Source organism: Oratosquilla oratoria, chromosome 15 (assembly GCF_046742065.1).
Source record: "Oratosquilla oratoria isolate Oo_2021 chromosome 15, ASM4674206v1, whole genome shotgun sequence".
NCBI classification, from domain to species: Eukaryota; Metazoa; Arthropoda; class Malacostraca; order Stomatopoda; family Squillidae; genus Oratosquilla; species Oratosquilla oratoria.
Window position 1 is genome coordinate 48,162 of NC_134791.1, and position 21,609 is coordinate 69,770.

The 21,609-nt window shown below is 39.5% G+C and overlaps 1 protein-coding gene across 1 annotated transcript in view; it reads right to left on the bottom strand.

Moving 5' to 3' along the window:
* Positions 1 to 21,609, bottom strand: part of LOC143032989 (uncharacterized) — a 62,318-nt gene that overhangs the window by 34,543 nt on the left and 6,166 nt on the right. The window contains exons 2-7 of the mRNA XM_076198183.1: positions 20,709 to 20,780; positions 14,433 to 14,487; positions 9,417 to 9,587; positions 9,258 to 9,328; positions 8,818 to 9,157; positions 1,191 to 1,270 (exon numbers count right to left, since the gene is read on the bottom strand). Of these exons, the coding sequence (XP_076054298.1) occupies positions 1,191 to 1,270; positions 8,818 to 9,157; positions 9,258 to 9,328; positions 9,417 to 9,587; positions 14,433 to 14,487; positions 20,709 to 20,780 (789 nt within the window). The remainder of the gene's footprint in view (positions 1 to 1,190; positions 1,271 to 8,817; positions 9,158 to 9,257; positions 9,329 to 9,416; positions 9,588 to 14,432; positions 14,488 to 20,708; positions 20,781 to 21,609) is intronic.

Sequence of the window (21,609 nt, forward strand, 5' to 3'; positions counted from 1 at the left end):
AACTGTAGGTAAAAAGGGTTAGAGCTCTGCTTATGGAGCCTCATCTCTTTCTCCACTTCTCAAATACTATTCTAAATTTGTGTTGTTGGCCTGAATTATTTCTTATTCTAACTCAGGTGCTCTTAAAGTAATGCCTCAATACCCCTAGGGAGCATTGAAACCAGTTCTTTGGGGTATTGAAAAAGGCATCCTGGAAAATATTATATTAAATAAAAATGAGTCTAGAACTCAGGTGTTTGTTCATTGCTGTCCTGGTTTCTCTTGTTTACAGTAAATTAAAAGTTAAAATTCAGGAGCAATAGGCTAATATTGGAGAGGGATATCAGGTTGACCTGGAGTTGAGCTTTGGGGTATCAGGGCTGAAAAATGTTAAGACTTACTGTTCTAACTGATTCCACAAACTGATACATAGATGTGGAAAGCTATGCTTCCTAACCTCTTTTAGTTAATCTGTCTTCTTTAATATTTTGCCATGACCTCTTGTTGTCCTTTCACCCAATATTAACAAACCCTCTTCGTTCATTTTTTCACAACCCCTTTCAGATTTTACTCTTTTCTTGTAACTAATTCCATTCATATTATTGATATGCAATAAAAAATATTAGTTGCCAGTCCCAACCCATGAGAACCCCACCAGTCACCTCTCTCCCTTCAGTTCACATGTACCTATCATTCATGAAATCTTTTACCCATTAATTTCAAGTCCTCCTACATTTTTCCAACTTCCATATTATTTTTTTTTTTGGGGGGGAAGCATCTTGCCAAAAGCCTCTTCTAGGTCCAGGTATACCAACAAATATAGTACTGTTTCTATGTCACCAGCTCAAAGTGGTAAGGAGAGCAGTTACTGGTTCTCAACTCTCCATAAATGAAAAAGTGTAAGAAATACAGTTAAAGATGATCCTGTTACTCTCTCCCTTCTTTGCTCAACAAACATTCCCCTTGCACCCAAGACCCCTTCACTCCTATCCATCTCATTCTCAGTCTTCCATGTGCATATTTTACATGCAGCCATTCCTTTTTCACAATGAAGTTGATAATGTAGCTGCACATAAACAGATTATCTTAATGTTTACACATTTATATCTGATAACAGACTTAGAAAATAAATCATATGGATTCAGTTCCAACCATCCATATCTATAGTTTAAAGTACATAGGATTCCACATTAATTATCTTAAGCCCTTACTTCTATTTCATGTGCAAGCGATTTTCTACGTTTTTCTACAGCTGACAGGATAACATTGGCCTCCTTGGTCTGTTTCTTTTCTGGAACAAAGTAAGAGTGAATTATAAGACAAAGGCAAAACAAGAGCAGATGAAGAATGGGTATTTTCAAAGGAGGAAGTGCTGAATTGCACAAAAATTATGTGTGGGATGAAAAGGATGAGAGGGAACAGGAGAGACAGTGAGGACTGCAGTGGCAAAAAAGATTTGAGGAATAGTTGCAACAAAGAAGAAATGGGGAAGTATATATAAAAGAAGCATAGAGTAAAGAGGGTGGAAGCAACATACAAGGTGAGTTAGATGGGAGAATTTTGAAAAGAATTGCAAAATGCAGAATCTCAGTGCCTTCTCCTGACTTAATTTGACATCCTATTTTAGTGTTGTCCACAAACTTACTAACATCACTGTTAATCCCATTGTCCAAGTCTTTTATGTACATAATTTCAAAGGATCACAAAGGAGGAGCATGCCAACAGGAGACCTTTTGGTTCATAACTATGTCAGATGGGGAAAAAAATATAAATAATAAATAAATAGATAAATAAAAATTATAATATAAATGATAATAAATAAATAATAAACAAACATGTATATAGTAAATAATAATAAATTGACAGATAAATAATAATAAATGAAAATCAAGCAAATAATAAACAAACAAATAATAACAAACAAATAAACAAATAATATAAAATAAATGGCAGTTATTACAGCATCTTAGGTGCTTAACTAAACAAATCTTAAAGCTTCAAACTGAACTACATTGCACTGCATCTGCAAGAAGTTGTTCCATTCATTAACTACACAGTTGGTGAAGTTCTTTCTACTCACTTCCAAATTAAATCTATTTCCTGACAGTTTGAGACCATTATTTCTTGTTGGACTCTCATTCAATGTGAAAATTTTGTCACTTTTGATGTCAATTCCCTTTAGAATCTAAAGTCTACACTTTTTTAGGGAAAAGAGATTCATATGTTTTAGTCAATTTTCATGATTTATTTTTTATATTTGGAATCAATTTTGTGGCTCGTCGTTGCACTTTTTCCAATCTATCAATGTCTTTAATGAGATTCGGTGACCATATGGAGACAGTATATTCCAAATGTGGACAAACTAATGATTTATATAGCTTGTTAATGAGAGATGTACTTTTGAAATCAAAAGATCATGCAATCAGTCTTACAATCTTATTTGCTTTCTCAGAGGTTGAAATACACTAAGAACAATAAGAGACCCAAAACTGAGTCCTGGGGGACCTCACTAGAAACACTCCCCCACCTGAATTTTACACCATTTATGGTGACCTGCTGTTTTCTGTTATTGATCCAAGCTCTAATCCATTCTAGCACCTTCCCTCCTATGCCATGGCCTTTGATTTTATTTAGTAGTCTCTGGTGGGGCACCTTGTCAAACATTTTGCTAAAGTCAAGGTAAATAACATCATAACTCTCATTGTTATCTGATGCCTTATGTACTTTAGTGTAAAAGGATAAAGTATTAGTCACACATGACTTACCCTTGGAGAAATCATGCTGTGTGTCATGAATCAAATTCTCTCTCAATATGTTCTCTGAGTCTATTAACTATTATTGATTCAAGCATTTTACCTATAACTGATGTCAAACTGACTGGCCTGTAGTTGCATATAGACAATTTATCTCCCTTTTTGAACAACATTTGCCTGCCCCCAAGCAATAAACACAAAACCAAAGTCTACTGACTTATTACACTCTAAGCACTCTCAGAAAAATTTTGTCTGGACCCACAAGAAAGGAAGTGAGGAGTCTGAATGTGTTTGAGATGAGGTGCCTGAGAAGTATGATAGGGGTTCTGAGGCTGGATAGAGTGAGAAATGAAGTGAGGAGGAGACTGAGGGTGGAAAGGGAGTTGAGGGATAGGATTGATGAAAGAGGATTGAGATGGTTTGGACACATGGAAAGAATCAGTGAAGAAAGACTAGTACAAGAGGTATGGAAGGCAGAGATGGAAGGAGTAAGCATGAGGGGGCAACCATGGATGAAATGGATGGATGAGGTAAAAGGGGCACTGGGAAAGAGGGGAATGTCTGTTGAGGAAGGATGGGAGAAGACAGAAGATAGGGGTGAATGGAGAATGGTTGTGTACAGATGATGCTGTGATGCATGAAAGGGAGTGGGTGGAGGATGGGGGGGTGAGGGAGTATGTGTGAAAAATAATTTGATGCAGCCCAAAGGGATTTCTCCCCATCTCTTTTTCTGCACGAGGGAATGGAGAGAGGGGTAGCCAATTAAATAAAGTGGCCTTGCTGTGGATGAGCTGTCTTGCAACACTACTTCTGACCCAGGACAGTGGGCAAGATGCAGGGATGAGCTGTCATCCAGGAGGAGCCAAGATAAAAGGGATGGAGGGGGGTGAATGGGAGTGGAGTATGCAGGGATGGAATGGGTGGGAGTGGATTTTAAGCCTTTGTTTTTTAGCTACCTCCCTTGTAAGAGGGAAAAAGCCTTTGGTTTGTACGTATTTTTCAACCTGTCAACCATCTGGGTGTATTAGAATCCACCCTCATTTTTTTTAACCACTTCCATATGGTGACGCCTACGTAGGCAGCATGAGGAGCAAGTGGGTACTTGATAATGGTGACGTCTCCATCTTGATTATATTTATTGTAGTCGTACCTACGTAATTTCCATTCTCTCTAAACTGGCTTCATCAATTTTCTATGGTTATCAAAATACACGGGTGAAAGAGAACGAACGATTGAGCACTGACTTTATTTTTTATAATGCGGTTATTATGACGCAACATCACACGTCGGGCAGCTAATGCTGCCAGACGTGCGATGTGCCCCAGAGTGAAAAGGTTAAAGGGAAGAGATAGGCAGTGTGTTTGTGAGAAGAATGATGGATGTGTTAGTATTGAGTGAAACTAAGTTGAGAGGGAGAGGCAAATTTGAGTTTGGAAGTATTTACCTAGTTGTATTTTGCATGAAGGGGAGCTATGCTCATGGTGTCCCACCTTTGCATCTTGCAGTGTCTAGTTTACTTTTAAAGTCATGAATGGTTTTTGCGCATACTATTTCATTATCCAGTTTGTTTCAAGTATCCACTACTCTATGTGGAAAACTGTTTTTCTTCAGTTCTCTTCTGTAGCTATGTTTTTTTATTTTCTTTCCATGTCCTCTTGTGTTTCTCTTGTCCCAGTTTAGTAAGTCCTCTCTATCGAGTATCTCTGTGCCTTTCATGATTCTGTAGATGGTCAATAGGTCACCTCTCTCTCTTCTTTGCTCCAGTGTCGGTAACTCTAGTTTAGCCAATCTCTCCTCATATGATAGGTTTGCAAGTGCAGATGCCATTTTTGTTGCTGCTCTCTGGAATCTTTCTATTTTCTTTATATTCTTTTTGGTACTGGGTGACCACAATGTCGCTGCATACTCTAGTCTAGGCCTTATCAATGTAACCATTATTTTTTTAATCATGTCTTCATCCAAGTATGCAAATGCCACTTTTATTGATCTTAGCAGGTTGTAAGTCTCCCCGACAATTTTGTTAATCTGTTTATCATAGGACAAGTCGTTTGTGATAATTACGCCCAAATCTTTTTCGGATCCTGCCTTCTTTACCTCCTTGGTTCCAATTGTATATTTTCCTGATATTCTGGTTTTGCTTCCTCCAAACTCCATTATGCTACACTTCTTAGTATTAAAGTCTACTTCCCATTTCTGACTCCAGTTCCATACCTTATTCAGGTCTTCCTGCAGTGCTTCACAGTCCTTATCAGTTTCTACTTTCCTTAACAGTTTGGCGTCATCTGCAAAGAAGATCATGTAACATTTCACATCCTCGTCCATGTCATTCACATAAATAGCAAACATTATTAGTGCCAATACAGGTCCTTGCAGTACTCCACTGATCACCTCTTTCCAATCTGAATATTTTTCTCTGAGCACTACTCTCATCTTTCTACCAGTCAGGAAGTCCTCCATCCATTTTAGTAAGTTCCCTTGTATTCTTCCTATGTGTTCCAGTTTTTTTAGTAATATTCTGTGTGGTACTTTGTCATAAGCTTTTTGCAAGTCTAGGAAGGCACGATCAGCCCATCCATTTCTTTCTTGCACTATGTCTATTTAGTCTTGAGTAAAAGCATATTAAGTTTGTGGTGCATGATCTTCCTTGTCTGAACCCAAATTGTCTTGGGTTTATCATGTTGTTGTCTTCCAGATGTTTTACCCATCTATTCTTGGTGATTTTCTCACAAATTTTGGCTATAGTGCTTGTTAGTGATACTGGCCTATAGTTGGTGGGTTCTTCCTTGTTTCCTCCTTTATATATTGGTACAATGTTAGCATTTTTCCAGTCTTTAGGTATCTTTCCTTCTTTGAGTGAGGTATTTATTATGTTGTGTATTTTGTCCATTAGTTCTTCTTTGCATTCCTTTAGAATCCAATTTGCAATACCATCTGGGCCATGTGATTTTCTGACATCAAGTTTTGAAAGGTGTTCTGATATTTCTCTTTGTGTTGTTGTAAACTCACTCATGTGGGGAGATTGCTTGTTATTACCTTCGTCCCAATTTTGTATTTTCTCTCTGGTGAAGACGGATTTAAAGTGATTGTTCATGACTTTGGCCATTTCTAATTCTTCTGTGTATTCTAAATTTCCTTGGCATAGTTTCACCATTTCCTATTTGTTTTTAAGTTAACCATTCACATATCGATAGAATAGTTTGGGTTGATCTTTGCATTTATCTATAATATCCTTTTCATGGTTCCTTTTCTCCTCTCTTCTCACATTAACATACTCATTTCTATAGGTTACATAAATTTGTCATTTACTAGGTTTTTTATCTTTTCTCCACCTTTTCCAAGCTTTGTCCCTTCTGTCTTTTGCCTCACTGCATCTTTTGTTGAACCAACATTTGATGTACTCTCTCGCTTTTGTCTTGGTACATGCCTGTTTACCCCTTCATTGTAATTTTTCATCAAGATATTCCATTTCTCATCCACTTTTGTCTCTTCCATATAGAATTTATCCCAGTTTGCATTCCGGAAGAATATCTTTAGTTTTGCAAAGTCCGTTTTGTTGTACATCAATCTTCCTTTCCTATGCTTTTCATTTCTCTCCATGTCTATTTCTTCCTTTAATACAGTTTCGATGAGTATATGGTCACTCTTTCCAATTGGTGTCTTGTAATGGATTTTGTCCACAATTTCAGATTCTGTTGTAAATATTAAATCTAGTTTCGACGGCTCTTCATTGTTTCTGTATCTGGTGTTTTCGCTGACCCATTGGGTCATTGTGTATTCCATGGTCATGTCCAGCAGTACATTACCCCACAAGTCGTCTCCTCCTCGCACTGTCATGTTGTCCTGACAAATTTCTTTGCAATTGAAGTCCCCCATAATTACCAGATTACCCCTGCCCATTAGTATCTCATTTAGTGATTACCTTGTATCTTCTAGCATTTCTGTATGTTCATTCTCTTTCCAAGCATTCATTTTTGAGAGCACATAGATCACCACAAACTTTCTACTTTTCCTATTCTTGCCTTCGACTTTTATCATGATCAGTTCAACATTACTATTGCCCTCCACAATTTTTGTCACAGCTAAGTCTTTCTTGGCCAAGAACATGATTCCTCCTTTCTGTTTCTTGTCCCTGTTTTTTATCCAGTAATTATATAATCCTTGTCCAATATCGATGGATGATATTTCACCTCTTAATTTAGTCTCTACAATTCCCACTATGGTTTTTCTTCTTGCAGGTAATCATTGAGTTCGTTCAGACCTAAAATTAATCCGTCATCGTTAGTATAGGCCACTTTTAATTTTCTTCTTCCTCCATTATTTTTTCTGTCTTTGGTTTTTCGTTTTGATGTGCCATTTCCTCAATCTCATGTCGATTACTCTCCAATGGAATTCCTTGCTTTTTGTCTATGTTCTCATCAAGTTTTTTCCTTTGCTTCTTCTCTTAGTAGGTACTCACGGATCTGTAGCAAAGGAGCCTGGAAGAACAATGAGCCCCTTTGTGTGCGGCAACCTTATGGACGAGAAGTACGTGCGAAGGTGCTAGTGGGCCGGCGGCAGAGGAGTATGAAATCAGGGCCCCTCGCCAGCTGAGGTTAAAGGGCACGCATGCCAAACCAGGCTTGGAATTAGCACACCCCTCTTTTTTGCCACATTATATTTCTAGGGTAAGGTATTGAATAGGAACTATATTGTGAGCCCTCTTCACACAAGAAGAGGAATCACAATAGAAATAGGATAATTTAGTTAGGTATATGTTGGCACCTGTGTTGTGGCACTGGTGTTGTGCGGCTTGTGTATAAAAAAAGGAGCGCGGGCTCTTATAGCCATTCCCGTGCCCGCACTCTGTTCTCGCTGATCAATTGGTAAGATTCACTCATATCATTTTGTTAGTAAACTTTAGTGATTGCACTCCACCTTCTTTCTTTATCCCAGTGAAGTCTAAGTATCAAAACGAGGCTAAATATCAGCCTAGGATTCTGGATTGAAGGAACTACTCGAATTCTAAGTCTCAATTCGATGTATCAACTCAAACACAGAGCCTAGGCCCTGACACCTGTCTCAAAGCCCTCCCATAAGCCATTCTAACTATATACAACAAAATGATCCCTCTGACACTACTACAATCACTTTTGTCACCTTTTTGTTTTTAAAGCAGAACTATACAGGTACTCCTCCAGCCCTCCGGTACTCTCCACTCCCATAGGCACATAATAAACAACTTCACTAGCCAGTCCACCATAACTGTGTCCTTTTTTCAGCCACTCCACATGACACCCATCCAACCCAGGTGCCTTCCCAGCTCTCATAATTTTCAAAGCTTGTACCTCATCTTTTTTTATATCTTTTCCATTTTCCTCTCCCATCATCCTCATTTTCCTAGTGCCTCCCACCATCACAATCAATCCCCTCCCTATCCTCCTCCACATTCAACATCTCAATACTCTATCCCTCTTCCCCTTACCACCTTCACCTCCATTAACATATGTCCTTCCTCTCTTAACTTCCTTCCAAAACATCTTTTCATTCTTTTTTAAGTTCTCTGTTATACTCCTCCCTCATTTTACATCTGCTTTCCTCTTTGCCTCCTTTACTTAGCTTCTCTTTCTTGTACCACTCATATGCTTCCTGAGTCCTACTTTGCAACCAATCATTAAATGCTTGCTTCATCTTTACTACTACCATCTTCACTTCATCCCACTACTCATTACCCTTCCTTCCATTCACTCCCATCCTCCTCATTCCACATACCATCTATGCACACATTGTTACTTCCTCTTTGAAACTCATCCATTTCTTTTTCACTCCAACTTCTACTCTATCCCTCACCACCTCCCACACTTCTCAAAGCCTCTCTTGGTGCTCCTACTCTTTTTCCCTCTCATTCAAAATGTTTACTCTAAGCACCTTTCTACTTTTCACATTTTTTTCTTCACCTATCCTCTGCTCTCAACTTACTTTTCACCTAAAAATCTAACATTCCCCCAGTCTCTCCCCTAAGAATATGAACATCCAGGCACTCTTCCTATTTTCCTGGGGAAAAAAATTATCATCATCATCCATATGCCTACAACACCATAGGGTCTACCTTCAGCATCTGATTTTTCTTTAATGAATGATCCACTTCCATGAATTTGGCTTTGATTTTTTGGTATCTTTGCAGGCTTGGTCTGACTACTTTCAGCAACTGTTTTGTCTTCCATGAATGATTCACTTCCATAAATCTTGTTTGGGTTTTTTAGTTTCATTCTTGATTTAGTCTGACTACCTCTTGCACCTGTTCTTTCTTCAATGAATGATTCACTTCCATGAAACCTACTACAGTTCTCTGGTTGTTTCTTCATGGACACGATCTCACTACCTTCAGTTACACATTCCATATTTAGTTCTTCTAAACTATTGGAACTTTCTTTTTGGCCAAAGCATACCTAAAATAAATTGTATATAAGTTGTAAATGAATCAACATTCCTTCAGAATGATCAGAGAGAAATTAAAAGCCATGTAAACTTATATCTATTTCACCTTACCTTCTCATCTGCAGATGAAGAACTTGTATAGTCTAATGTCAAAGAAAGATCATGCAAAACTTTATCTGTATCTGCAAAAAAAAAAAAAAATCCTGAGTTTTTGCTATAAACTACCAATTATAAATTCATAAATGAAAAAAGCTCTTAGAACATCTTTACCATCTAAAGAATTTCCTTTTTGGTTAGAAATGTCTGCAAAATTTCTTTCAACCTCAATTGTTTTCCACTGCTGCTTTGGATGGACATTGGGGGTAGGTTCACTTACAAGTCCAAGAATTTTTGTTAAATTTCCCTCTGCTCTTGCCTTACATTCTCCTTTAAGAGTCACCTCTGCAACACAATTGTAATACAATTTTTAGCCAGGCCATATTTTTTAACCATTCAAGTTTTAACTGAGGGCCAAGTGTAAAGAGAAGGTTGTATGAAGGAGTGATAGTACCCATGATAATGTGTGGAATTTAGGGAGGAAGAAAGGATCTGGAGAAGGGTTGATAATAAGGCATTGTAGAATGTATTGCAGATGTATGGGATACACTGAAATCTGTTCAGTCACTTTTTTATGCGAGTAGTAAAGGTTGTGTTGTGGTGAAGTATGGATAAAGTGAATGGTCTGAGTTGAAGATGTGGCTGTACCAAGGTTGTGAAATGTCTCCATGGTTGTTCAGGTAAGGAGGATGGGCAGGGATTTGGAGTTGGAAGGAAGTGGGATATGAGCCATTTGTTCTGTACAGATGATACTACATTTGTGGCTGGGTCAGAGGAGGGTCTCAGGCAGCTAGTGGTGAAATTTAGAAGGATATGTGAAAAGAGAAAGCTCAAGTAAATGTGGGCAAAAGTAAAGTGATGAGAAGTTAGATGGAATGAAGAGCTTTAAGCATTTAGGGTCACATCAATTTTGTATTTCTCTTTTGTCTTTTTATTTCATTTTATTCATTTATTCATTAATTCATTTTTTTTCTTACACCAAGAGGCACACCCAGGAAAAGGTGGGTGCATGGGGAGAATAGAACCACATGAGCCTATGGTCAGTAAGTCAAACAAGTGAAAATGAGCTTGGGTGACTAGAGTTGGGGAAGAACAGATTGATTAGGGTAATGTTCTGCTCTATGAAATGGGTGTGCTGGGGAATAAATGAGGTACAACCTTCACTTAGTTTAAGTGTAAAGCAGTGAAAAGGAGGAGTGTGATGAGAATGAAAGATGGGGTAAGGATGTTCCAAGTCAAACCACCTTGCTTTGCAAAAAGAGGTTAATTAGATGGGACAGGAGAAGGCATAGGACAACCATCATCATCAATTGGGGGCATATACCTGGGAGCACAAGTCTGCAAGATACAAAGACAGGTCACTACAAGCATAGCTCTCCTTCCTATATAATACAACTAGGTAGGTAAATACATGCTGGCACCAGTCCCCAAGGTCTCTCCAAGCAAGTTCCCATGCAGACACCCTCCCTCCCCACTCTCCAAACAACTCTTGACAGGTTCAATCAACTTGCCCCAGTCATGAATTATGTGGGTGTCCCTTTTGTCTCTAGCAAGCTCGCTGACTGAGCTTGTTAGGGCATTGTTACTTGTGGCGAAGGTCAAGGTGAGGGCGGTTCGAATCCTGCCAATGACGAAGTTGAACCAAGAGCATGGTTCATTAAATTCCATGCTACAAAGCCCTCTGTGAGGGGCACCGTCCTAGCCTCCCGATAGGGGGGATTGTGTGACATTAAACCATATCATCATCACCCTTTTGTCTCCATCAAAATTTGTCTCTTGTGACGACAACCCTAAGAGTAGGATCAACATCAAGGAAACATGGCACATGCCCATACAGTGGAGTTAATATTCATGAATTATGCTGGTAACTGGCCTCGACTAAGCCTCATAGCAGAGTCTGGTTTGATATGAAATCATTCCAGCAATATCCCATGATTCTCCATTCTCTGAGGGCACCAAGTACCAAAGACATCAAGATGCCTCTTCAAGCCAACATTTAATGTCTATGTCTTATAGCCATACAGCAAGACTTGAAGCTTTGAATCTCAATCTTCCTGCATAAATAATGACATCATGACATCATATACTCTGGTTGTGCGAGTCCATGACACCATGGACAATGTCAATCCTTTGAAGTACTTCCTGACATGATCCAGTACTGTTATGTACTACACTACCAAGCTATGTAAAGCTTTCTAAGACCTCAAAGTCCTCACCACATGCATAGACTGACTGAACTGTGTCATCCAGCAAGCCCTCAATCTCCTGGACCTTGTCCAAGCAGTCTTACCTCTCTGTGCAGTGACTCGAGGGCTGCAACCAGGACAGCATTTATTTATGTATTTTGTTTGTTGTTTACATTATTATATATATATATATTTTTTTTATCATTATGATTTTTTTTTTTCATCCGACCTAGATATGGACCAAAAGGTCTCCTATCGGCATGCTCCGCCTTTGTAATCCTTAATCATCAGCAAACACAAGGTCAGTGACTTTGGTGTTCTCAAAAGATACTCTGCAATGACACTGATTGACAACTCTGCCTAATACCCAGTCCTTGCAGGTGATGAAAAGTGTTGGGGCTAGGACACACCCTTGCCTCACTCTTGAAATAACAGGAAAAAGCTGGAGATGCCTCCTCAGTACTTCACAGCACTCTCTGTCCCAAAGTATATGCCAAGTCAATAACCCTTGCAGGAATCCTATAGATCCACAGAAGATTCCAGAGCACACCATGATGCACCAAGTCAAATGCCTTCTTGAGATCAACATAAGCTGCAAGAAACCCCTGTTGAAACTCATGTCAGTGCTCCACAAGAATACAAAGTACTAAGATCCAATCAGTTGTTGACTTACCTGGTGTGAACCTAGACTGTTCAGGCCTCTGAAACTTAAGATGTGAATGAACCTGTGTCAGCAATAGATGGGCAAGCACCTTACCTGGCACACTGGGCAGTGTAATGCCATGGTAGTTGTTGCATTCCTGCTGGTCCCCTTTCCCCTTCCACATAGGGAAGACCAGACCCTTCTTCCAGTTAGAGGGAATGGTACCAGTCAGGTGAGGTGGCTGTCATTCTACTGGGACTAGCAACACACCTCTTTGGTCCTCTATTCAAGCCAAGTTGAGTGGCCCCTCTTGTCTTGGAGAGGCAAATTAAATGAGCTGATGGACTTGAATCTGTGAGTCAGGCATGCCCTGAGTCAAGCAACTACTACCTGGGCAGACACTGCAGAGTCTGCAGTTGTCATCCCCTAGTGTCAAGGTGGTGGGTGCATATACTCTCCCATGACTTCTGGAACTATTGGGTTAATATATATACCCAAATCCTGGTTTTCCCTCATTGGGCTCAGAGATGGGTGGGGCATGTGCAAGTGAATCACTGGCATATGTCCATGTCAACCATGCTGCTGGACATATATGGTGGGGATGGGATTGCAACCTGTCCCTGTCAAAATCACCAAAGCTGCTGTGCAGGGTGCTGAGGTGTTGCAAATCAGGCACAAACACATCAAGCCAGGCCCAGGGTGAACCTCTGGTGGGCTCTCTGTGTGGGCTACTGGAACATTCTCTCTCCCAGGACAACTCACTACTTTTTTTTTATCAGCGGAGCTCAGGTTGGATATAGTGGCTCTCTCAGAGGTGAGAAAACCAGGCAACAGTGAGATCAGTAATCAGGGTTGCACCTACTTCTGGTTGGGCTGAATTGATGAGGCTTACCTCTCAGAAGTGGCTGTTAGCATATCTGGCCGACAACACCATGATGTTGTAAAGGTTACTCTGGATGATGAGCATATGATGCTGATGAGGCTGAAGCACACCTTGGGCTTAATCTATCTTGTTGCAGTATATGCTCCTACTGAGATATATAACCTTGAAGAGAAGATGTTCTATGCCAAGCTTGAATCTATAGTTGACCAGTGCCCACCATGAGACACTTAATGTTTTGTGCAACTTCAATGTGATTACTGGCACTGACAGAGCTGGCTACGAAGTACGTATTTGTCCCCCGTCATTCTAGAACCATAAACATGAACAGGTCTCTCCTGAACTCTGCAAAGTCGAGAAGGCTGAGGATTGGTGGTTCTTGGTTCCAGAGTTGAGAGCCACACCGATGGATATGCTATAGTAATGTTGGAGGAGTGGCCAAGGAAATTAATCACATACTTGTTACCACTTGTTGGAAGATCCTACAGAACTGCAGGTTTTATCAAAGTTCTGAACTCTTCAGGACCTGGGTTTCACCTGGAGAAACTCAGGGAGTATGTAGTAATAATCTTTAATCAGTCTCAATTACTTGGCTCTCTTGAGGACCCTGAAGAACTGTGGGACACTTTTGAACATGAAACTCTGAAAACACTGTAGACTGGTGTGAACCTAGACTGTTCAGGTGCCAGTGGCATTGCAGGAGACACTGGAAAGTATAGTCAGGTTGTGGTACCAGAATGGCTCAGGATCTGGACCAATACAGTACTCAGAAATGGATGACTAGAGTTCTTATGAGATAAGGTGAGGTACATCAGGGGAATCACTGAGGATCTCGAGGAACATTTTAATGCAAATGACCTCAGGCCTGCTTACCAATCCCCCCAAAAAACTCTGCTCCAAATCTGAGACCCAAAGGGCCATAATCTGAACAGATGATGATGACCTAGCATTAGGTGTGGACAGGTGTGTAGCCCCTTTCCTGAGTACTTTGAGCAGTTACTTATGGGTGACCCTCCAAGCCGACAGCTTCCCCTCAGTAGTGTTTAGGTGGCAGTTTCTGATCCACCATTAGATAAATCTCTGCCTTCTCTGACAGAAGTCAAAGAGGCTGTATGGTGAAAGGTGGAAAGGCTACTGGCATCTGCAACATCAGTGTGTAGTTGCTGAAAGCTGAGCCAGGGCATAATCTGCAAGGTGCATGCAGTACTGTCTGTAGTCTGGCAGTCCGGTGCAATATGACAAGACATGTTCATTTTTGGAAACATCTAATTCCTTATCTCTCCAATACATTCTAATCACATACAAATGTCTCCAGAAAACCAATTTTATCATTGCATAGCCTTCATACACACTGCTCTCAGGTATGAGCTTTAAAGAAAATGCCTGGGCAGGTTCCATTAGCTATATATGCATGCCTATCAGCATAAGACAGCTTGCCTAACAAGATTCAAATGAGATCTACTATCAACCAACTATTTTACCTCTTTTTAACAACCCTGATATACGGCCCTGCCTGAAGATGCCCCTCTGCTTCATCTGGAGAAATATTAGAATTGCATTTTATTAGTTCATAAATGGAATTCTAAGAGAAAGTAATAACACCTCTTCTACCATACTTGAAAGAATATTAATTCACGTATTTACCTAGTTGTATTATACGGAAAGGGGAGCTATGCTCATGGTGACCCATTTTTGTATCTCCAATTTAAACCATTACTGGTAATAATCCCCAAAATATATAGAATTTTCCTTCAATTCACCACCCATCCATTCATCTCATTCTTGGTCTTCCTCTCAAGTTCACTCCATCCACTTTCACCTTCCACACACTTTTTTTGCTAGTCTCACTTCATTCATTCTTTCTGTTTGACCATATCATCCCAGTATTTTTTCATCAAGCCTACTTGCCAGTTCTTTTTCCAACCCTGCTTTCCTTCTTACTTCCTCAGCATCCCCACCATACTTCTCAAACATATTTAAATTTCTCCTTTCTGTTTCCCTTACATTCCAAATTTCTGTCCTATACTATTTTACACACACACACAAAAATAATGAGAAGAGTGAAAATAAGGATGGTAGACTATTGCAAAGAGATCTAGACACTATTTTTGGATGGAACCAAGAATGGGAAATGAAGTTCAATACCAAAAAAATGCAAAGTATTGGAAATGGGCAATAGTGGCAAAAGGCCATCCTTAGACTATTCCTTAGGGACTGAACACATTACAAAAGCAAAAGAGGAGAAAGACTTGGGAGTGTTGATAAAAGAGAACCTGTCACCTGATAGACATAGCAGGATTGTGGGAGACACAAATGGACTTCTGCAGAAGATTAGAATTGTATTTCATTATATGGATGAAGAGATAATGAAAAAACTCATTGAAACCCTGATACATCCAAGACTGGAATATGTGTCAGTAGTATGGTTCCTACACAGAGTGAAGGATTTAAGCAAGATTGAGAGAATACAAAGAGCAGCAACCAAATTGGTCCCCAGCCTGGTAGATAAACCACATGAGGAAAGACTAAAGGTACGGGGTCTGTCAACCTTGAAAGATCAAAGAGAAAGAGGTGACATGATTACAGTGTTCAGGTCACTAAAGGAGATAGAGTGCATTGATAGAAGAGATATCTTGATTAACCCCTTCCATACGGTGCCGCCTACGTAGGCGGTATGAGGAGCAAGTGGATACGTGAGGCTGCCATATTGGCGTCTTGATTATATTTATTGTAGTCGCCCCTGCATAATGACATACTCTCTAAACTGTCTTCATCACATTTTCTATGGTTATCAAAATTCACGGGTGAAAGAGAGAATGATCGATATAAGCGGTGACTATTTTCTATAATGCGAGTATTATGACAAAACATTGTACGTCTGGCAGCTAATGCTGCCCGCGAGATTTTGGCCCGTAGTGAAGTGGTTAAAGATGGGAGGGCTCTAAGAGGTCATGGAAGCAAATTAAGAAAGACCCCATGTCAAAAGGATGTGAAGAAATACAGTTTTCCATATAGATATATAAATATGTGGAACAGCTTAGAAGGTGATATAGCCCAAGCTCAAACAATACACATGTTCAAATCTATACATACATATAACCAAAGGCTTTTTCCCCCTTACAAGGAAGGTAGCCAAAAAACAAAGGCATAAAAACCACTCCCACCCATTCCATCCCCAACATACTCCACTTCCCTCTACCCTCTTATCTTGGCACCTCCTGGATAACGGGTCATCCCTGCATTTTGTCCACTGTCCACATCCACATCAAGGCTGCTTCATTAAAGTGGCGACCCGCCACCTTTCTGTCCCCTCATGCAGAAAAGAAGACGGGGAGAAATCCCTTCGGGCTGCATCAATTTATTTCTCATACATACTCCCTCACCCTCCATCCCCCCACCCACTCCCCTTCATGCATCACAGCATCCATACACAACCATTTTCCATTCACCCCTATATTTTGTCCTCTCCCATCTTTCCTCAACACACATTCCCCTCTTTCCCAATGCCCCTTTTACCCCATCCATCCATCTCATCCTAGGTCACCCCCTCATGTTCACTCCTTCTACATCTGCTTTCCACACCTCTTTTACTAGTCTTCACTCATTCTTTCCATGTATCCAAACCATCCCAATACTCTTTCATCAACCCTATCTCCCTACTCCTATTCCACCCTGTTCTCCTCCTCACCTCCTCATTTCTCACTCTATTCAGCCTAGTAACCCCTATCATACTTCTCAGTCACCTCATCTCAAACACATTCAAACTCCTCCTCTCTTCCTCTCTTATGTTCCATGTTTCTACCCCGTACAACCCTGTCAGCACAATCACTCCTTCATACAATCTCCTCTTAGCATTCATTCACAAATGTTTATTTCTCATTACACTTTTTAATCCACCAAGGCATTTACTCACTTCTCTCAATCTACATTCTACCTCCACCTCCACTCCTCCCTTTCCTGCCACATTTGCACCCAAGTATCTGAAACTATTCACTTCCACCAGTCTCTCTCCCTTAATACTCATTTCCAGTCTGCTGCCACTTTCTCCCCTTGTACATCTTATCACGTTACTTTTACCCATATTCATCTTCAATTTCCTTTTTTCACACACCTTTCCAAACTCTGTCACTAACTTCCTCAATCCCTCCTCTGATCCCACCACAAGCGCAGTGTCATCAGCAAACATCAACTGGCTTATCTTCCACCCCTCTCCATTTTCTTCAACCATCACCAATCCCTGACCCACTACCCTTGCATTTACCTCTCACACCACCCCACCCATGTACAAATTAAACAACACATCATTGATGAAGTTCCACCCCCACCTCAAACCACTCACTTTCCCCACCTCCAATCCCAACACAAGCTCCACTGCTCTCACAAAAACTCGACTGCTCTTAAAAGCTTTCCTCCTATCCCACCCATCTGCAATACCTCCCACAGTGCCCCCTTGTCCACCATCATAAGCCTTTTCCAGATCCATAAAAGCCCTTCCACTCCACTACACATTTACCTATCTCTTCACTTACTAGTTTAACCATCCCTTCTCTCCCTTGTCCTCTCTTCACTCCTGAGAACCTCCCAACTATGCTCCCAAACTCGAACTCGCCCCTCCCTCTCAACTTAGTTTCACTCAATGCCAACACATCCACCTTTCTTCTCACAAACATACTGCCTATCTCTTTTATTTTACTCTCATCTGTACCACACCCACGTACATTAAAAGATCCAAACCTTAGGGTATTGGTTGGTGAACTCCTAGACCCTCCTATGACTTTACTTTTTTTAAGAATGTCCCCTTTGAGGCTACAGGTAGCAGGATTCCTAGTCCTATCACTGTCCCCTTTTTTGTCACCTCGTACGACTCAAGTGGTGGCAGCATTCTTTTCCCTTACTACAGGGTTAGGTGAAAAAAGGAAATGAATATTCAGAGAATCAAATCTAAATCAGTTCAAATCTAAATATGATAATTGGAAATCAAAGAATTAGATTAAGTTGGAACCATACACGTATTTGAGTCTAGGTATGTTAGAAAACTAGAGAATAGGAGATGGGACCCAATGAGCATTGCTCCTTTCTTGTATACTACAATTATGTAAATACAATTAGGTAAATACATACACACAAAGAAATAAGGGACCAAATAATGAACCTTTATGTCAGAAAATCACACAGCCTGGACAGAATTGCAAACTGGATACTAAAAGAATGTATAGATGAACTAACGGACTAAATATATATGATAATAGATTGCTCATTCAAAGAAGGAAAGTTACTGCATGATTAGAAAAAGGCCAATATCATGCCAATATATAAAGGGGGAGGCAAGGAAGACCCAACAAACTATAGACCAATCTCCCTTAGAAGTACAATAGCTAAAATTTGTGAAAAAGTCATCAAAAGTAGATGGACTAAACATCTGAAGGAGAACAATATACTAAATCCAAAACAACTCAGTTTTAGACAGGGAAGATCATGTGCCACAAATTTTATCTGTTTCTATTCAAGGTTAATAGATAATACAAGAAAGGGATGGATGGGCAGACTGTGCTTTCCTGGACTTATAAAAGGTGTTTGATAGAGTATCACACAAAAAATATTAAGAAAACTTGAAACAACAGGTGTACACAGAAAATTATTGAAATGGATGTAAGACTTCTTGCATGGAAGAAAAATGAGAGCGGTGCTCAGAGATAAAAACTCTACTTGGAATAAATGATAAGTGGAGTCCCACAGGGTTCAATATTTGTTCTGATAATATTTGCTATATATGTAAATGACATGGATGAAGGTGTAGAATGTTATATGAGCTTCTTTGCAGACAATGCAAAACTACTAAAGAAAGTACAGAAAAAGATTGTGAATTGCTACAGAGAGACCTGGACAAGGTCTGGGAGTGGAGTCAAAAGTGAGAAATGAACTTCAACATTAAGAAATGTAGTACAGGTAAACGTCGACTTACGATGGCATTAGGTTTCGATAGAGCCATCGTAAGACGATTTCATCATAAGTCGATCCCCAATTTGTGTATCACTGTTCCGTGGTCACTATACCTAGCCTACCTGTATATTAACCACCAGAGATACTGAATATAGCCTATTAAACATGTACAGTAGTTTATTTAATTATTTTTATCCTTTTTACCATATTCAAACACTATAATATGTATTTTTTTATATACATGTATGTATTATCATCCTGACGTACGTATATATGCCAGCCGTACCAAGGTCTAAATATACAGGTCAGACCTTAGCATTCTTCTGCGCAGCTTCTGACGTCATTTGGCTGAGTCCATTTTCTTTTTGTGATACACTGAAGAAAACTGTGAAACGCCAAGGAAGACAGGAACTATAATATTTTATATATTATATATATATATATATTATATATCATATATATTATATATTCATATATATAGACAGGAACTATAATATTTTATATATATTTATATATATATTTTATATAATATTTGTCAGAATATAACTAATTGCTTGGAGCGGTGCGAGCGAAGGCAACGTCATTTTCCAACGACGGACCAGCTTCAACTGACAGCTATAGGACCCGCTAACCCCACTTTGAACAGCCAGGTGACGTTCACGGGCCCGCTGCGCCAACTCCCTCGAAATTCGGTCGGAAGTGGTTAGACCTTATATTCTTAGATCTTGAGCCGTACGACGTGTCGTAATAATACTCGCATCATAAAATATAGTCACCGCTTATATCGATCGTTCTCTCTTTCACCCGCGAATTTTGAAAACCACAGAGAATGGGATTCAGGGCACATTTGAGAGAATGTAAAAACACAGGGGCAACTACAATAAATATAATCAAGACGCCGATATGGCAGCGTCGCGAATCCACTTGCTCCTCATGACGCCTACGTGTGCGGCACCGTATGGAAGGGGTTAAATATATATCGTCGTCGTCGTCATCGTAAAGTCGAAAAATCGTAAGTCGCGGCCATCGTAAGTCGACGTTTACCTGTATAATGGAATTTAAAAAAAAAAAAGGAATATCAGGACAATATAAAATTGGTGCAAAGGAAGTAAAGAAAGTTAGTTCCAAAAAGGACCTAGGAGTAATTATCACCAAAGACATGTCCCCAGACAAGCAGATAAGCAAAATAGTCAGAGAAACCTACAATTTACTTGGATCAATAAAGATGGCTTTCAATAACTTGGATGAGGTAATGGTAAAGAAAAAAAAAAAATACTAGGCACACTGATAAGACCAAGATTGGAGTATGCTGCGACACTATGGACACCCAGTACATAAAAGAATATAAGGAAAATAGAATCCAGAGAGCAACAACAAAGATTGCCCCAACACTTTCAAAATTTACATATGAGCAAAGATTGACTAAACTGGAACTACCAACCCTGGAACAAAGAAGAGAAAGAGGTGATCTATTGGCCATTTACAGAATCATGAAATGGGATAGTCCTTGACAGAGAAGACTTAATAAAGTGGGATAGAAGAAAAACAAGGGGACATGAAAAGAAACTCAAAAAGGATAATTATAGAAGAGATCTGAAAAAAAAAAAAATTCCATATAGAGTGGTGGATGTCTGGAAAAATTTGGATGAAACAATAGTGTGTGCAAACATCATAGAAGAATTTAAGAGCAAACTAGATGTTGCAAGATACAAAGACAGGTCATTATGACCATAGCTCTCCTTCCCGTATAATACAACTGGGTAAATACACAGTCAACCTTTGGCGTACACCCCCAAATACTTATTTCTCAATCTCACCTCACTTTTATTTTTTATCTCCTGTACAAGTGGCTTTAGAAAATTTCCTTTAGTCCTTCTTCTGCCACTTCTCTGAAAAAATAAAATAGAATAAATTAAAACAAATAATTGTTACCACACAATGAAACTGCCCTACAGCTTCCTGGACAACACAGTATCTCTTCTTTCATTACTGTAAAAAAAAAAAAAAAAAAAAAAAAAAAAAATGCTTTGCTATGATAATGGCTACAAAAAGTGCCTGATTGTTTTCCATATATACAGTATTTGTTGTTTCTTTTCTCACTTATCCCCACAGAAAAATTCTTCCAAAGGGAAGCAAGAACTACCATATTTTTCGGACCATAAGGAGCTTCGTACCATAAGGCGCACCCGTAATTTGCTATTCCCCATCCTTACATAAGGCGCGCCTGACTATAAGGCGCACCTGGTCTCGTCATCGGATAATCATGCATATGTGAGTGCATTCAGAACTGAACATTTTCGTTGTTGAATGAGAAAAATCGGTTGGGATTTAGCAAAATTACAAAAATAAATGATATACTTTTTTTATTTTGGTCAGTGAAATCAGACCACCTCCATGGACGGTCTGCCCTGCCAATACCCCTAAAAAACAACATAAACACGTTACGGGAATTGTGGGGAATAAAACCAACATTAGCAGTTTTATTCCCGGAATTTTCTATTCACTTAAAAACACAAGATTTATTACAAATGACGGTAAATTCTTAGTTTCGACCATGGGCACAATATAGCAATAGAAAATTAATTATCAAATTTGTAAATCATAATGTATCAACGTAATATGCAATTTTGTGAGCGAAAAAAACAAACAAAATGTGCTAAAACAGATTTCGTAAGTAACGAAGTCGTGCCGGACGAATGGTACGCCATGTTTATGATA